Genomic DNA, 15,890 nt, shown 5'->3' with positions numbered 1-15,890 from the left:
CGGGGCCCACCGGCGTCTCCCTCCGGATCCGCTCCTAATTGGAGCTGAAGGGAGATTTCACTTAGACGGCGGAATCAGCTTGTCCCAGGTAGCACCTCCGGCTGCCCAGACGCTGTGCTGTTAGCGGAGACAGTCTCACCTGACAACAGGATTCACACCTGGGCCAGCGCTCCCAGCCCCCTGGGCTCCCACGGCAAGCTGTTCATCCACTTTCACATATCAGCCCCCCCACCCCCCACCCCCAGAGGCAACAGTATGCCCCCCCCTCCCTCCTCACACACTTCTCCCTCCGCCACAGTCCCTCCTGCTGCCTCTCCAAACCACTGCTCTACGTCTTCCCTCATCTCTCTCTCTCTCTCTTTTGGTCTCTCTCTGTCTGTCTTTCTGTCTCTACCTCTCTGTCTCCGTCTCTCTATCTCTCTGTTTGTCTCCGTCTCTCTCTCGCTGCCTCCCGCCCCACACCTCCATCTCTGCTTTCCTTCCTTTTGCTCTGTTCTGGTTTTCCTCCCCCTGTCCTCTTCTCTAACACCCTATTTTACTTCCCTCCTCAGTGTCATCCCTCAATCCCCAGGATCCTATTCCCTTCTCTCCTTTATTCCCTCGCTTCCTCTCTGACTCCTCTACCGCCTCAGGCCCCCCCCCCCCCCTCCCTCCGTGCTTCAGGTGAGAGTTGCCAGTAATTGTTTGTTGACTGGAGCGTAGTCGAGCCCAGCGCCATGCTCGTCTCGTTAGGTACACCCCTTGGGCAGACACCTGCTCTCACGCGGCGATGCTCCTCACTGTCACCGTGGCAACGGTGAGACGCAGTGCGCCAATCCGTCCAGGCTAACCGTCCGTCTCCATTCCGTTACCCCGTTCCCCGCCTCCGCGCGCTCAGCCGCTGCTGGATAACGAAGTGACATTATCGACGCTCTTCTCGTGCGCCTGTGCGAATATCGTGTTAGCGGCAGTTCAGTTGGGTTGGCGCCCTCCGCCTGAATCGAGTCACCTCAGATGTTTTATCATTACAACAATTCCAGCTGCTAGCGTTTCACAACGAGCACTAGCACCGAGCTAAGGACGTGCTTCGCAATTTTAAATTGAAATGCATTTTTAAATGCACAGAACCTGTGAATAATATTGCCTTTCTTAAATTGCTGCATCTGTTTGACATAAATCAGTATTCTTTTTTGGCTGTTAATATTCCCCATTAGTTTATACAAAAGATATTTTTTAAATTCAAAATGAAAATATTTATAGACTGCTCTTGTGGATTTAACAAAGAGCAATTGCTTTTGTTGTATTTCCTATGTGCAAAAGCCAAGTCACTGTCTCCGGGATATTAAATGGAAAATATGCACATTTATAATTGTATTTATTTATTATTATTGAAGCTGCATATTTGAAAATTATCCAGATGGTTCAATTATATTTTTCCATGCCCTTTTTCCCACACATACCCATAACTACTGCATCAATATAATAGAATGGCAATGGGGAGAAATAACAGGCGATCTTTCTTTCTCTATAGGCACACACGCATACACAACTTTGGGGGAAACAAAACCGACTCGCATAGTCAAGTCTCACAAGCATGCGAGCAAGTCTGAGGATCATTTCCTTGGGACGTCTCCCTGTCTCCTCCCAAACGTAGGCGCGCGCGCGCGTGTGTCAGTAGAGCGAGAGTCATCTCCCTTGTTGTTATATTATAGTACTACAACAGCAGTCCGTGTTAAATAAAAGTTAGTGTTTGTGTAGATAAAGGCTGTGCTATCTAAGATGTAGTTTCACACTCAGGATGGGGCACTCCTGTAGCCTCACGGATAAACGGTATCGCGTAGCGAGTGCAGCGTTGACAGACCTGGCGATTTAATCAGAAGCCGCGGTGTGGAAAATCCGATAATCAGAGTTTTTTTTCGCCGACAGTGTAAAATGAGACGCGGCCGTTCGGCCACCGGGCTCGTTCCTACGGCGAATCGCTGTCCTTCGCCACAGTTTAAAAAGCACCGGCTTCTTGGAATGGCCGGTATGTGTTACCACATCACGCTTCTGAGGCCCGCGGCTGCACCTGCGCTGCGTATAGAGTGTCCGGGGGTACTCAAAACAAGCCGCCAGGGTCCCCCCTTTTGTGCTGAAAGCGGACTTGCTGTCTGTACCCCGTCACAGCGGCCCCACTGAAAATAAACATTCATGCACGCGCTGCCAAGTCTTGCTCTTCCCTTCCAAGTCTTGCTCCTCCCTTCCATGTGTTGCTACTGCGCAGACCTTTTACACCAGTTTTGGTTTTAAAAAAATATGTTTTTTATTATTTGCCATTTCGATAGATTCCTGGCAGAGCAAGGCCCCCATGTCACGAGCAGCGGATGTAGACACTGCCGTTTTCTTTGAAGAAACTTTTCAACTACACTTTAAGGTTGTTTTTTAGGGTTAATTTTTTTGTAATTATTGGTTCTTTATCACATTCCTGGCCCTTTCGTTTTTTGCATACTTGATGAGCGTAAACTTCAACTTTTTTTCATATATAAATTCACAAAACGGGGAAGGTCTACATAGTTCGTTCTAAAACATCTTTATTTGTTAATTTACAGTTTTTTTTGTTTGTTTGTTTTTTGTTCTGGGAAAGTTCCTCTTTACACCACTAGGACGTTGTCCGGCTTGGGAAAACATTTAATGTCTGTTTCAGGGATTTTACATTAACTAACCTTCAGTATATTTCCCTCTCTCATGGTCTCCATAGATCTGTAGGACCTGTTTCTGTATAGCTTCATAGATGTACAAAAAAAAAAAAAAAAAAGAATCTCACCTGTGTTATTTTCTTTAATGCACATTCGGAGTAAAATTCAAGACAGATGTTTAAAGTATGACATTTTCATACTTTTAAGGTCAGTTGACAGAAAGAAAAAAAAACAGTATATTGTTTACATATATTCAACCGTCGAAATTCAGCAACATATTTCTTAATGTTATATATGTGTAATATCTGTATGAATCTGCTGCACCCAACTGGAATATCTGCTGACCGAGAGGTTTGCATCCAGAGAAGTACTTCTTCAAAGAAATGGAACATTACTTGTATTACCCCCTGTAATATTCTGTAGGAAAAAAATGTTCTTTCTTCCATTTTCTGCTTTTTTTTTTTCCAGAGCAGTGGCGTAAGCAATTCAGTCCACAACACAGGTGTGTCGACAGATTTATGGCAAAGCTCTCTACAATACGAAAATATTATTTCTTTGTGGATAAATCATTTTTCAAAACTTGATCAAGTACAATATTCAACAGGAAATTTCAAATGAAAGTGTTTGGGGGAGGGGCCTCCAGTGTGTAAGTAACTGGACTTTGAACTGCACTTTGGCCATACTGGTGGGAGGGATCACCCCCCCCCCCCCCCCCATTCCTCCCATCAGATCCCCCCTCCCCCCAATATTAACATGTTTATACTGTAAATGTCCCCCAATTAAAAAAATTTTTTTTTTAAACCCTGAAGATATTTTCCTGTTTCTTGACCCCCCCCCCCCCCGTTTGAAATGAGATATGTCCCCGCCCAAACAACACAGAACAGCATCTAGATCAGCCCGATATGAGCCACAGTCTAGCAGTTGTTTAAAGACATCTCCTCAAATTTCTGCAGTGTACTTAAATAGAAAAAAAACACAGTGCTTAAATTAAATGTGACATTTATTGATGGTTTAGTTTAGTCAGAATAAAAACCTCTGACAGCCACTGTCTTGGGCTGGGACTAGAGTAAAATGGGAAAAAATAAAAAGAAAGTTTCCATGTGAACTTGTGCAGGCAATACATGTTATACTGTAAAAAAAAAAAAAAAAAAAAAGTTTAACATGTTATCTACATTCGAGACCCATGGTCAAAAGGACCAATGAAACGACAGAACGTGAAAATCACCCCTGAATAGCAGGTGGCCCCGATTTCCCGCGGCTATGTGACAGAGAGATGGACCAGGACGCTCAGGTTTTGGGGTACAGTAACCAGGGCACGCAGGGCCCCAAGTTCGGGCAAAGCGAAAGTCGGCCTTTGATCCTTTGGGACTTGTGTCAGTTTCTCAGCTTGACTCGAGGAGACCCTCTGTCTGAGGCTTGCAAATGTTTTCTGCTTGGCGGCATCATATTCAGTCATTTTTGTCCTTGTTTTTTTTAATATATATATATATATTTATAGATATAATTATGCCTTACAATATTACTTAAATAAATAGGGTTGCGATCGGAAATGGTCTCTGGTGGGATCGGGGTGTCGGGGGTGTGGTCGGACTGGGAGAGGGTAGCTGGAGTGGGGTTCTAGTCATCGGATGTCACATCGATGTCCTCCGAGCTGGCTTGCTTCGTGGCAATCCTCCACCTGTTGATGTGGTGGTTCCCCTTCTTCTTCTGTTGGTTCTCTGGCCCCTCCTCCTCCAGCTTCTGCCTCTTGTACTTTGTCCTTCTGTTCTGAAACCAGACCTTGACCTGAGGAGGTAGAAAAAGACCACTGCTAATGTGTACCAAAGCATGGTGCTCCACTGACCTGTCTCCTCCTCCTGTGGTCAGAACAGTGTATAATCAACTGTGAGAATCCTGAGTGAAAGAACATTCTTTTTACAGCTTTGCTTAGCAACATTTATGACATCACAAAAAAGAGGACATTTTCTGTTGAAACCCAACAACCTAGATGCATTGTTGTTTCTGGTTGGTGTAAGATGCATCCTCGGTCAAAATAACTTATTGCTGCTTATTTTCTACCTTCTTCTGATATCCATGTATCTCCACAGTTGAGTTGGATTTGTCTGTAACTTAATCAGTTTTTAGGGTCACAGATAATGCTTGGTGTAAAATCATCTCTATGCAGTAGAATGTAATCTATCTACTCTGATGGTGTTAAATTATCATTGAACTCTTTTCTGTGTAATGCTTTTCTTGCCTCTTAGGTGCACTTACAGCCCATGTAAATCACTCTGCATGAGAGTGTGATTAAATGTAAAATGCAAATGACCTTAACGCTGTCTGGCACTGTTTACACACAGCCAGTGTGATTTTGGTGCTGTGCATCTATTAAAGATCTCATGAATTCCACTTTTTCTTTTGACTGTAAGAGGGCATGAATGAATAAACAAATGACAGATAGATAGATAGATAGATAGATAGATCTGTTATTTTATTATGTTTTTTTTTTCATAAAATTCCAGTTGAGTACGGGCAGTGGAGTAATAAGTATTAATGTAAAAGAAATAATATTCGTTTTACTGCACGCTGTGTTCCCCTCACTGCTGTTTGCCTTGATTTTAGCATTTAATTCCGTAGTTTGTCATGCTTGTGTGCTTGTCACACAAAACTTTTTTTAATATATATATATATATATATATATATATATATATATATATATATATATATACATTTCAGCGTATCAGCGTATCCGCCCTGCGTAAATGTTTGCCCTCATTGCACAATAGCTGAAAATAAGTAAGTAAATCGTCAAAAAAGGCGAAAGTTGTTGGACAAAGCATAGAAAACTAGAGCCTCTCCGGACTGGCTCGGCTTAGCTTTAATACGACGAGTCTTCTGAAGCATAGTTACATCTAAACGTTCACGCCTGGCGTGATATATCTGTATATTTAATATAATTAAGTAAGGAAAAAACAACTCCCAATGGTTCCTTTTTTTAAAAAAAAAAAAAACAATTGTTTCTTACTAAATTATACCGAAATTTGTTTATAAAATAAATATAATTATCACGAATCACGTATCCTTATTTCAAAATATAAGTTTATTTAGTAAATGTTTCGGAATTAGGCCTACATGCTGGTAATTTCTCTTTCTCTTCTAGTCGATATCCATTTAAACAGCTAGGATGTACGCTGTTCTTGTTAATTAAATCCATCGCAAACACCTAAAACATTTCGTGAAATATTCTTCTCGAAGACTTTGTTTTGGTGAATTCCAAACACATAGGCTACTTTACGGGCATTTTGCTCACGCTATTATCCAGTTTGCAGTGCAGCACACAACTGTTCTGTTGCAGAAGTCAGAACGTTTTTGTTAAACTGGTTCTACAATGTAACAACTATACATGTCAAATTGTTGCTTAAGTTTACTTTGTACTTTAACCACTGAATTTTACTCAATGTTATCATGCATTCTTTGTTTGTTTTTTCCCCAGCTACCTTAATTCCTCTGAAATAATGAAAGGAAACACCCTAATTTAGGTATATTTTATCATTTAGGATGTAGTTTGGTTTATTATTATTATTATTATTATTATTATTATTATTATTATTATTATTGGTAGTAGTAGCAGTAGTAAGTAATAATGTTGCATTTGGTTCCCTCTTTTTTGTGAAGATTCCACGTTTTTTGGGAATATATACTCTTGGTAAATTGTCTTATTTTAACCTTCTGAGAAAATGCTAACTTCAAAAGGGCTTCATGTAAATGTTTTTTTTTTTTTTTTTACTTTGACAGTCGTGGTTTGTTCGGGTCGGTGATTGGAATGTGGGTGACTGGCGTTTGAAGCAACGTCATCGTGTCGCCACTCCCGAAGAACACGCTAAGTCTGCGATACCAATTCCCGTTTTGCCGTCTTTAAACGATGTGTTACCTGAGTTTCCGATAGACTGAGGCTGTTGGCTAGCTGCTTCCTCTCAGCGCCCACCACGTAATGGTTCTTCTCGAAGGCTCTTTCCAACCGCAAGAGTTGGGACGGGGAGAAAGCCGTCCGGATCCGCTTGGGCTTCCTGGCGAACGGGCCGTGCAGTAGTAGACTGTCCTGGGAAACATCATTTCCTGAGAACACAATCACAACGCGGGCTTGAGAGTCGGAACTCCGGCACTCCCACTCGCTTTGTGCGCGCGGGCCAGGCGCCCTGTTGGAGGCAAATCTAGTAGAAACGGGTCTAGCACCGCGCGCACAGGGCTCTAATTAGCCCGGGGATTATTAGTTCCCCGGGGCGAGCGAATTGAAAGGAAATGACCCCAGTAAGATCTTGCGTGTTTGAATGCTGTGTCGTTTTTTCCTCCAAATTTTGGCTTTAGTTCGTCATGTTTTGTTATGTGTATTTGCTGTTGCACTACCAAATTATGGATATTGTCATTTCATCTTGGTTGGAATATAGCAGATGTATTATTATTATTATTATTATTATTATTATTATCATCATCATCATTTGAATTACTAGGCCTGGTATTATTATTATTATTATTATTATTATTATTATTATACACAGTAAATGGTTTGTTTCGGAGATAGACGACGTGTTGTTGTGTTGTTTTATAGTGTGTTGTGTGCGTTTTGATTTTTTTGTGAAGGCCTCCCTAAGCTTTGTCGTTTGTTTAGCAATGCTCCGCCCCAGCTAAAAATAGTTGCCCTGTATTGTATTATAAACCAAACATGTGTTCGAAAATTACATTTTGAAATCAGTTTTTAAATAAGTTTAATGTAAGTTATTGAATGATATTAGAGAACAATACACAGTCGTTCTGAAATACATTAAAGTGAAATACATCCTAGAAAAATTAGTTGAAGAGAAATTAATTTACTTTAAATTAGATAAATTTGTCTAAAAATGTTTGTGGAAAAAACAAGCGTGTCAGATTAACTCTAGAGTAAACAATAGTATCCACCAAGTGGAGCGATATCTCAGGTCTCAGTGATTATGACAGAGTTGATAAAGAAACGAAGAAAAACTATTCAGGTTTTTTGGCATTGGCTGCATTTTCTGACAAGTGTTATAATTTAATGTTCTTTTTTTCGGAATTTCTAACAACATGGCGATTTCGGGTTATCCAAAGAAACGTCCGGTGCGGAAACAACCTCGGACAAGAGTTCCTTCATAAATCACCTTAAGGTCTCACTCGGGCGACGGACTCTCTTAAAGGCTTGATCACCGACAAAGAAAATATTTCCTTTGCAAATTGGCTGCACGGGGAGAAAAATACCAGCCAATTATCTCAACACCACTTTTTCTCCGCATGAGCGAGTGTCGAACGCCCAAAGCAGTGTTTAAACTTTAAGCCCTGTAAACTCTGAAATGGCATGTAATTATTCCCTTGGAGATTTTTTTTTTTTTTTTAATTGAACATTTTACATCTCAGGGTGCGTATATTTGCGTCTGCAACATCTGAGTTAACGGAGGATATGTAACTGATAGCAAACTTATCGACTTTAAGAAAGGCGTGTTGTAATGGAGATACAATTCGTATAGAATATATATGAACATTTAAAATATATTTATTTTATTTATAGGTCTATATCAAAAGAAAACGTGTTATGACAGGGACTACCAAAGTGATAGCCCGTCTAATAAGCAAGCACGTGTAACTTAAATGTGGTCTGAGTGTGTTTAAGCTATACGTTATACATTGTAAGAAAATGTGTGAAAATGTGGAATGACTTCTGACGCAGCCTGAGAGATCCTCATAGGAATGCAGTGCCTCTTCTACCTGCGAAAGATTCCTCTCTGTTGCTTGACTCCGGGCTATACATTGAATGGCATAAAACACCCTGCTTGCTCATCGTTAACTACGACGGTTTTTTTTTTTTTTTAATCTTCGGAGACCACTCGAACTTGACAAGCCGTGAAATTTGAGCACATTCACAGGTGAGAGTGGTTTCTAAGTTCTAAACGGTAGCTTTTGACACACCGTTGCATACAATCCAGCACTGAACGGCATATTTACATTTCGCATGTATTTTTCCCGCACGTAATATAAAGCGTATTTTACGTTGGTATGAAAATCCTATCCATCTTTTCAAGTTGAGGTCAGCACCCCTTTGGGTTTATTATTGCGTTGAAAACTAAACCCCTCGTTTGTTTTAGCGTCTACTTATGTACCCATGAGAATGTTATGAGTAGAGTTTGTTTATGAAAAATTCGACGTCGATAAGACGAACTGGACAAAAACGAAGGAGTGGCACCTATTTCAGGCCTAGTGGTTTGGCTTGTATATGGAATTTATGGAAGCTATAAGTCCAACTCAAAATATATATTAATTATGTGAAGAAACGAATAGAGACATCAGCATCAGTCACACATATCGTGCTCTGAATATATGCTACTGAGAATGGGTCAGAAAGCTGTTAGAATAGCTGCTCAGTGGACGCGGAGGTCAACGAACCATGTTGGGGTAAATACTGAAATAGGTAAAAGTTCCGCGTAAAGTCTATTTCAAATTTAATGGCAACTCGGGAGGTTTGTTTATTTTCTCTCTTTTTTGTACTTTGGCAACTACCACCATGAAAATAAAGTTTTTTTAATTAAAAGTAATTGCCAATAAACAAAAGTAACATCACACGAAGCATCTAATGCTGGATAACAGCTATCCACATAGGGTATCAATGTTACAAAGCACTTTGCAATTTATTGAAAAATCCCTTTTTAAATATTACATTTTTTTTCAGTTTGAAAAATAACTTCATTGTTTGGGGGTACAAATCAAAGTTCGGACACACTGTGCCTTGTTTTTAATATTTCCTTTTTGTGTACATGATGAAAAAAATGCACATAAACTTTGAGCAATGCATAGGCATTAGGTTCTGGCTGTGTTTGAGATTGTAAGGGTCGTCTCTTAAGTCTATAGCTTTGCAGAGAAACATATATTATGTGTTTAAAACCATTTCAGATCCAATCAGCCTAGATTCACATACCTGGAATTCATTCACGCTATTGCTTACACATTATCGACCAACATGTATTCAGTGATTTTTGCTTAAACAAAAATAAAGAGAAAAAAAAAAAGAATCGATTTAAAATTCAAAATGCGAATTCAAGGAGGCCCAGTAAATTATGTAGTTTTTTTTTTTTTTTTTTTTTTGCCACTGTGTTATAGAGGATGTGCATCAGAAGTGTTATATCAGAATGTCCCCTCATAGTTCATGGTCGCCTGGACTGTGTTTTTCATTCCGTACGTTAGTTGTAGCACGTGCAAAAGAATGCTGGCGAATGCCTTCAATCCCAGTATAATGCGGATAAGCGGCCAGTTTCATTTTTCCTCGCGACAAGAAGCAATTTTAGTTTATCTGACTCACACCAGCCCGACGACAAAGCGTAGCCAGAGGCGACGAGAGGACAGCGAGAAAAAAATAAGATAACTCAATCTGTGCTCTCTTCATTTTCCAGAACAAAGAGCTGTTTTTCTTTTATGTGTAATCCCTTTCCTCTCTGTTGGCTTAAAATGTTAGTCTCTGTTGAGATTGTGACGCATGCACAGTTTTACAGGTGTAGAATGCAGATACGTCTGAGTAGGCCAACGTACTGATAGAGAACAATAGGTTTTCATATATATACACACACACACACACACACACACACACACATATATATATATATATATATATATATATATATATAAGCATATTGAATGTATCATAAAGTGTAGTTTTTATCACAGACTGTTGAGCTCTTGGGAAAGGCTGGTTATATGCACCAAATAATATATTGGAACATGGCAATAGTTAACACCATATATTTCAGCCACTAATAAATCAAGAGTCGTGTAATAATAGCCTAAAAATTAATGTGATATTGCTCTTGCTACTGCTACTACTACAACTGATAATAATAATAATCATCATCAAATAGCCAGTTAAGTACTACTGCTGCTACTACGACTACTACTACTACTACTACTACTACTAATAATAATAATAATAATAATAATAATAACAATAATACATTGCTTACAGACAGTACCCATGTGAGTTAAACAACATTGTTTCATTGTAATCATAAAAGCGTGCATTCTCTTTGGAAACATGCACTTATGTGCTTTTAACTTGCTTTCATGTTTCCATATTCGCATTCCTTGGAAGCTTTGCGAAATTCATAATGTATTCGTAAGTGGTCTGCCAAGGAGCAAATGTTGTCATTGCTAAATGAACACTTACCCTTTTACGGAGCAATCATAACATAATTACATAGGCCTCAAGCGACAGCGAAGCCATTCTTTTACAGAGAGAAAAGTTACTGTACACTCACCAGACAGTGCAGCGGAAAAGGCTTCACGATAGATTAATTTAGCCTATTTTTGATCCGCCTTTAATTACATGCAACAAAGAGAGAGGAAAAAAAATGTAGCTGCGTTTACCTTGAAATCTGTGACCGAAAAACCTGTTCCGCAAAACCCAGGGGTAAAAATTTAGCGGGTCACGGTGCTGTGTTCCAAAGAACGAGTGGGGGTGCTGCAGATGCGAACCTCCGAGTTGGTGCGGATGAACAGTCAATGACGGGTGATTAACTGTCTCTGGGAAGACCAGCTCCGGGTTCGGATACAGGGACCTCCCCGCGGGGCCCTGGTAGCCGTTCATGAAGGCGTCCGCGGGGTTCGGATAGCTAAGGGCAGTTGGTCGGATGGGATCCTCCGCCGTCAGAGGACTCTCCTTCGCAACCAAGGATTCGATGGTGAAACAGCGCTTGCCCGCCGGCGGAAACATGGTCTGACAGTCCAAGTGAATACCGCCCCCCCGAAAAATACAGTTCCTCACTCGTTTCGTCTTCTGTGGTGATGAATACGTAGACTCATTTAAAAGGACATTTGGGGAGGCAAGGTGGTCCGATTGCACGGTAATTTGGGGAAAGGGTTGAGCAGTTAAACAAAACAAAAAAGCTTTAGGATCTTAAATGTGAATAGAGAAGGTATGAATCCATGGGACGGCACGTGCTGATATAAGATGAAGTCAAACACTGTTTGAAGCGGCTGTGGAGTGACAGGGGAAAAGATTTGTGTGGTGCCTATTGGTACCTGAGGAAACCGCTCTGATTGGACGGCTCCGTCTACTCCGGAGCATGGATCACTCAAAAAACGCGGATTGGAGCCTTCCAATGAATTTAGGACGAAGACACTCGCCATGAAGAACACGTTAAGTATACCAAGGTTATTTGTTAGATTTTGATATGACTTACTCGGGAATTAGAGCGGAACCTCCCAGGAGGCCGTTGGCCGTTTCATTGGTCTTGTGGTCTCATTAAAATGATATGTCTTCGCCTCAGGCCTATCCATAGGAAGTATGTTATACACGTTACAAGTGGTAACGTGTGGCCTAAGGCTGTTCCAGCCAACTACCAATGGTTAAAATTTTGATTACTGTAGTAATATTTGATGCGTACTAGCAGGGGCACTCTTTTGTAAAGGCCAATGTTTTGTTATGCACTTTCTCATTCTCGGACAACTCCATAATTCACTTCGACCTGTTCTCTTTCAGTAAAGCGCGTGGATAAATTGGCCTGCATTGGTTAAGGGAAACTATGAAAATTTTAATTTAGCGTATATTATTATCCATGAACAACACAAACATAGCATAGTTTTGCACTAGGCCACAGTAAGATGTGTTCGTAACAGTGTGGTTTTGGACGGGGCGCTTCTAAATCAGGACTCTCAATAACACTTAGTATCTTAATAATTTTGGCAAACGTGAAATAAGTTTGTCTTGCGCATAGGAACCCAGATTATGCCTAAGATAAGAGGGTGCCTCTACTTTCAGCATTTGGACGTATTCTTCTTCTCTTCAATTTGTGTCCAAATGACGTATGACGATGTAATAAGCAATGACCTACAAACGCGTGGTTATGTTTTTATAGACAAAATGAGAGCCACTGAAAACCCCTGCCCCGCCCATAGTGTCTACTAATGGTCTTAATAGATATAATTTCTTTTTTTTAAGTGCTCTCACTCACTTCAAAAGAAACGCTTTGAAATGAATGCATGTTCGTAAGCTTATTTCTCTGGAACCTGTCACGTTTCTTTGGAATACATAGCACCAGAAAATAAAGAAAGGATAATAACCCTCGACTTCTCCCCTTCTGTACCCCGCCGCAGTCCTTTCCCGAAATCCATCTCACGATTTCACCCCTTCTCTTCCGCACCTTTTTGCACGCCAGCTTGTGTGAGACACCGATATTCTGGGTTCACGCGCTCTGGAGGAGGCTTGAAGATGCTTTTTGTTGCTGTTGGCTGAAACGGCCTTCCGTGAATTAAAACATTTATCTTTAGCCTTCAAAGTGCTATAATACTACTACTGACATTTCAATAATAATAATAATAATAATAAAACTCAATGTTAATTGTCAATACAAATCAACTAGTATCATTCTGTAATCATTCTAATATCATTATAGTAGTCTTCTAATTATTAACGATATGTATATAAATATTAACATCTAAGTACTAAGCAACAATATTAATAATTGAAATGACTGTAGTAGTACAAGTCTAGTATGAATCAGAAAACAAAGCGACATAGAAATGCAATATCGTTTAATAACTTAAACAAGCAATGGAAAATTCCAGGAACCGTTCTCCTTTCTTTGGAGTTAAACCGAACAAATACATTCGTTTGATTCTATCTCAAACTTTGCATTGCTTAACTTGCGACACTACAGTATGTCTGGCAAATAGGCTACCGCGGCTTAATTTCCTCAAGTTTAGTCCCTTGCTTGAAGCAAGATTAGATCAACGATAATGATTACGGCTGTCTGTCTTATATTCGTACATCCATTACGGTTAATAATTACTCTGGTCCAATTTTCCCTCCCTTCAAAGGAAGCCAAAGTATCACTTCAGCGCTCCGTGCAGTTGACTCCGAGCCGGTATCATTTGAGTGAATAAGTGCTTATAATACGCTTGTGCGTAAAAATGCCAATTGACTCTAAAACCCCAGTCTCAGATTAGAAACCTGTGACTGTTTGCCCCCGAGAAGACCTTGCACGAGAATATGTGGTAGAATTAAGCCTGTAATTTATCTTTAATTTTGTTTCAGACTCTTGTCTGAAGAGGGTGTAAAATCTGTTCTGGTGTTCTTTCTATAACTTGTATTTTTGCCTTCGGTGCAATAGGCTACATTTATACATTTTTTTTTGTTGCAATATCTTATTATGATAATATAAGTACATATAAACAGTTAATCAATTAATCAATCATTCAATTCTCTAATTGGGCTGATTGTGTAATTGTAACTTCACTATAACTGCACATAACTAGTGATATAAACTTGAAGATATACAGTATAATTTATTCTTCTTTGTTTCTGTTAGGTGGCTTGACAATGCTGTTTATTAAGTTGGATAATGTGGGGGTCTACTTCTGTGAGCTAAAGTCCAGTGCGCATTTAGATACCACTTGTCACCCAACTTCCACTAGTTTCTTTTTTTTTTTGGCAGTTGCTTTTAGCCGGACTTAATAATAAATCTCGGCTATACCACGTTTCGTCGGACACATATTAACTCGATCAATCGCAGCTGTAGGCCTATATCAGTTGAGCAGTTTCCATCGTTGAACTTAATGACGGCAAGTGATAACATCTACTGCTTGGCCGATGTTGCTGCAGCTGTTAGTTTAGCTGGCGACTCAATGGTCGGTTTAAGTGCAACACGTTCAAACAAAGTCAACAAAAAGAAAACGGAGGAGAATAGCGAAACGTTTTTGTGGATCCACAAAATAAGTAGGTAAACACTTATGTATTAACTTCAACACTCCTGAAAGTTAGAAAGATGCTGAATTAATGTTTTAAAGCGAAGATGTCTCGTATTAGCCTCACGTTGCTGTGAATATTACTAGCCGAGTTGAAGCACAAACGGGGAGGTCACATTCACGCAATTTAGGTTTTAGGCCTACTTTCAAAGTTAATAACTAACGCGCTCTTTTGCCCAGAGAGAGCATTAGAAAATCATTACAGAGAAAAATAATGAGACGGGACAAGATGTTGATTGGGTGTTTAGAAGTCAAAGGATCTTAAACTCACTGAGTCATCGGTTTAGTCCACCTAATTATTTCCTTTCACCGCACTATTTAGCAGCAGACTCGTTTAATTAGGCCGACAAAGGGCTGCAATGGCGAGCCGGACTGGTATTTATCCTTTTTATTTAGTTAAATAACTGCATTAGAATTATTCCCTGCAATCATTTTATTGCTGTCGACTGGGTTTGTTTGTGGCTTCACCTGCTAAAATGCTACGAAGGAACCGCTAATTACGGGGAAAGTAAATTATATAATTTAAGAGTGGGGGGACTTATGAGCCAATGCCCACGCGCATTTTTAAGGAAATAATTGGCATGTGGATTGAACTTCAGTCAGTACGAAGTCATATTCTGTCCTTTACTTGTCTGAATTGAAACATTGAAGCTCATTTCTTTCCAAATATGGCCTATGTGATTTAAAAAAAAACAAATCTGAATGGGATTCGTGTTACGCTACCGCTGTAGTGGTGCATAGTGATTCTGGTAGTTGCAATATTAAATATTTGGTTTTGTTTTGGTAATTAGAAACAATAACAATGAATTAACATGTTATCTTAGTTCAGAAGGCTAAACTCAGAGTTAGAAGGCCTGACCTGCGTATGAATCTTCCGAATAGCTAGCAATTATATCAAGTGTCATAATTAATTGGACTAAAAAGCGCGTACACTCCTTGATTTTTGCCTCAACGTCCAATAAATGTGACGACTGCGAATTAGTTAGGCAGCGTGAATTAACACTGTCACGATTCCAATGCAAGTGTTGAATTGACAGTCATGTAGTCACTGACAGGCTGTCGCGACGGTGGCATTGCTCAGCATCGCTAATGTCCCATCGGGTTGTCGTCATTTGGCCTACTTGACACCAACACCATATGCCGGCCATCGCAGTGTAGTTGTCGGGAAATTCGGCGAAATACTTATACGTGTTGCTTCCATTTGCCTTAAAGATACCGTAAATGTATGAATAATTATCATGTTCATAGTCCTCAGTCCTGACCTTCTTAATCTCCAGCTCCTGGGTAAATTAATTCCTAACAACAAATCTTTGAATTTAATCAGAAAAGCGTCACATTTTTGTTGAGGCGTGTATAGCCACATTTGGTGTGCAGAAATGTGTACACCGCGCAGCGAATGAAAAACATCGTTTATTATTTATTAATAAATAATGATTATGATAATAGTAATAATTATTATTTTTA

The 15,890-nt window shown here is 39.9% G+C and overlaps 1 protein-coding gene across 1 annotated transcript; it reads right to left on the bottom strand.

Moving 5' to 3' along the window:
• Positions 1–2,782: 2,782 nt before the first annotated feature.
• Positions 2,783–14,773, bottom strand: emx1 (empty spiracles homeobox 1). The gene is made up of 4 exons (XM_064334742.1): positions 14,698–14,773; positions 11,049–12,911; positions 6,565–6,749; positions 2,783–4,439 (listed from the first exon to the last, which is right to left on the bottom strand). The coding sequence occupies exons 2-4, from the start codon at positions 11,392–11,394 to the stop codon at positions 4,272–4,274; spliced, it is 699 nt and encodes a 232-aa protein (XP_064190812.1). The 5' UTR covers positions 11,395–12,911; positions 14,698–14,773; the 3' UTR covers positions 2,783–4,271.
• Positions 14,774–15,890: the final 1,117 nt, after the last annotated feature.

This window comes from Anguilla rostrata, chromosome 5, assembly GCF_018555375.3.
Source record: "Anguilla rostrata isolate EN2019 chromosome 5, ASM1855537v3, whole genome shotgun sequence".
Taxonomy (NCBI): Eukaryota; Metazoa; Chordata; class Actinopteri; order Anguilliformes; family Anguillidae; genus Anguilla; species Anguilla rostrata.
The sequence above is the reverse complement of the archived record's forward strand: the minus strand, read 5'-3'. Positions and strand labels throughout refer to the sequence as shown.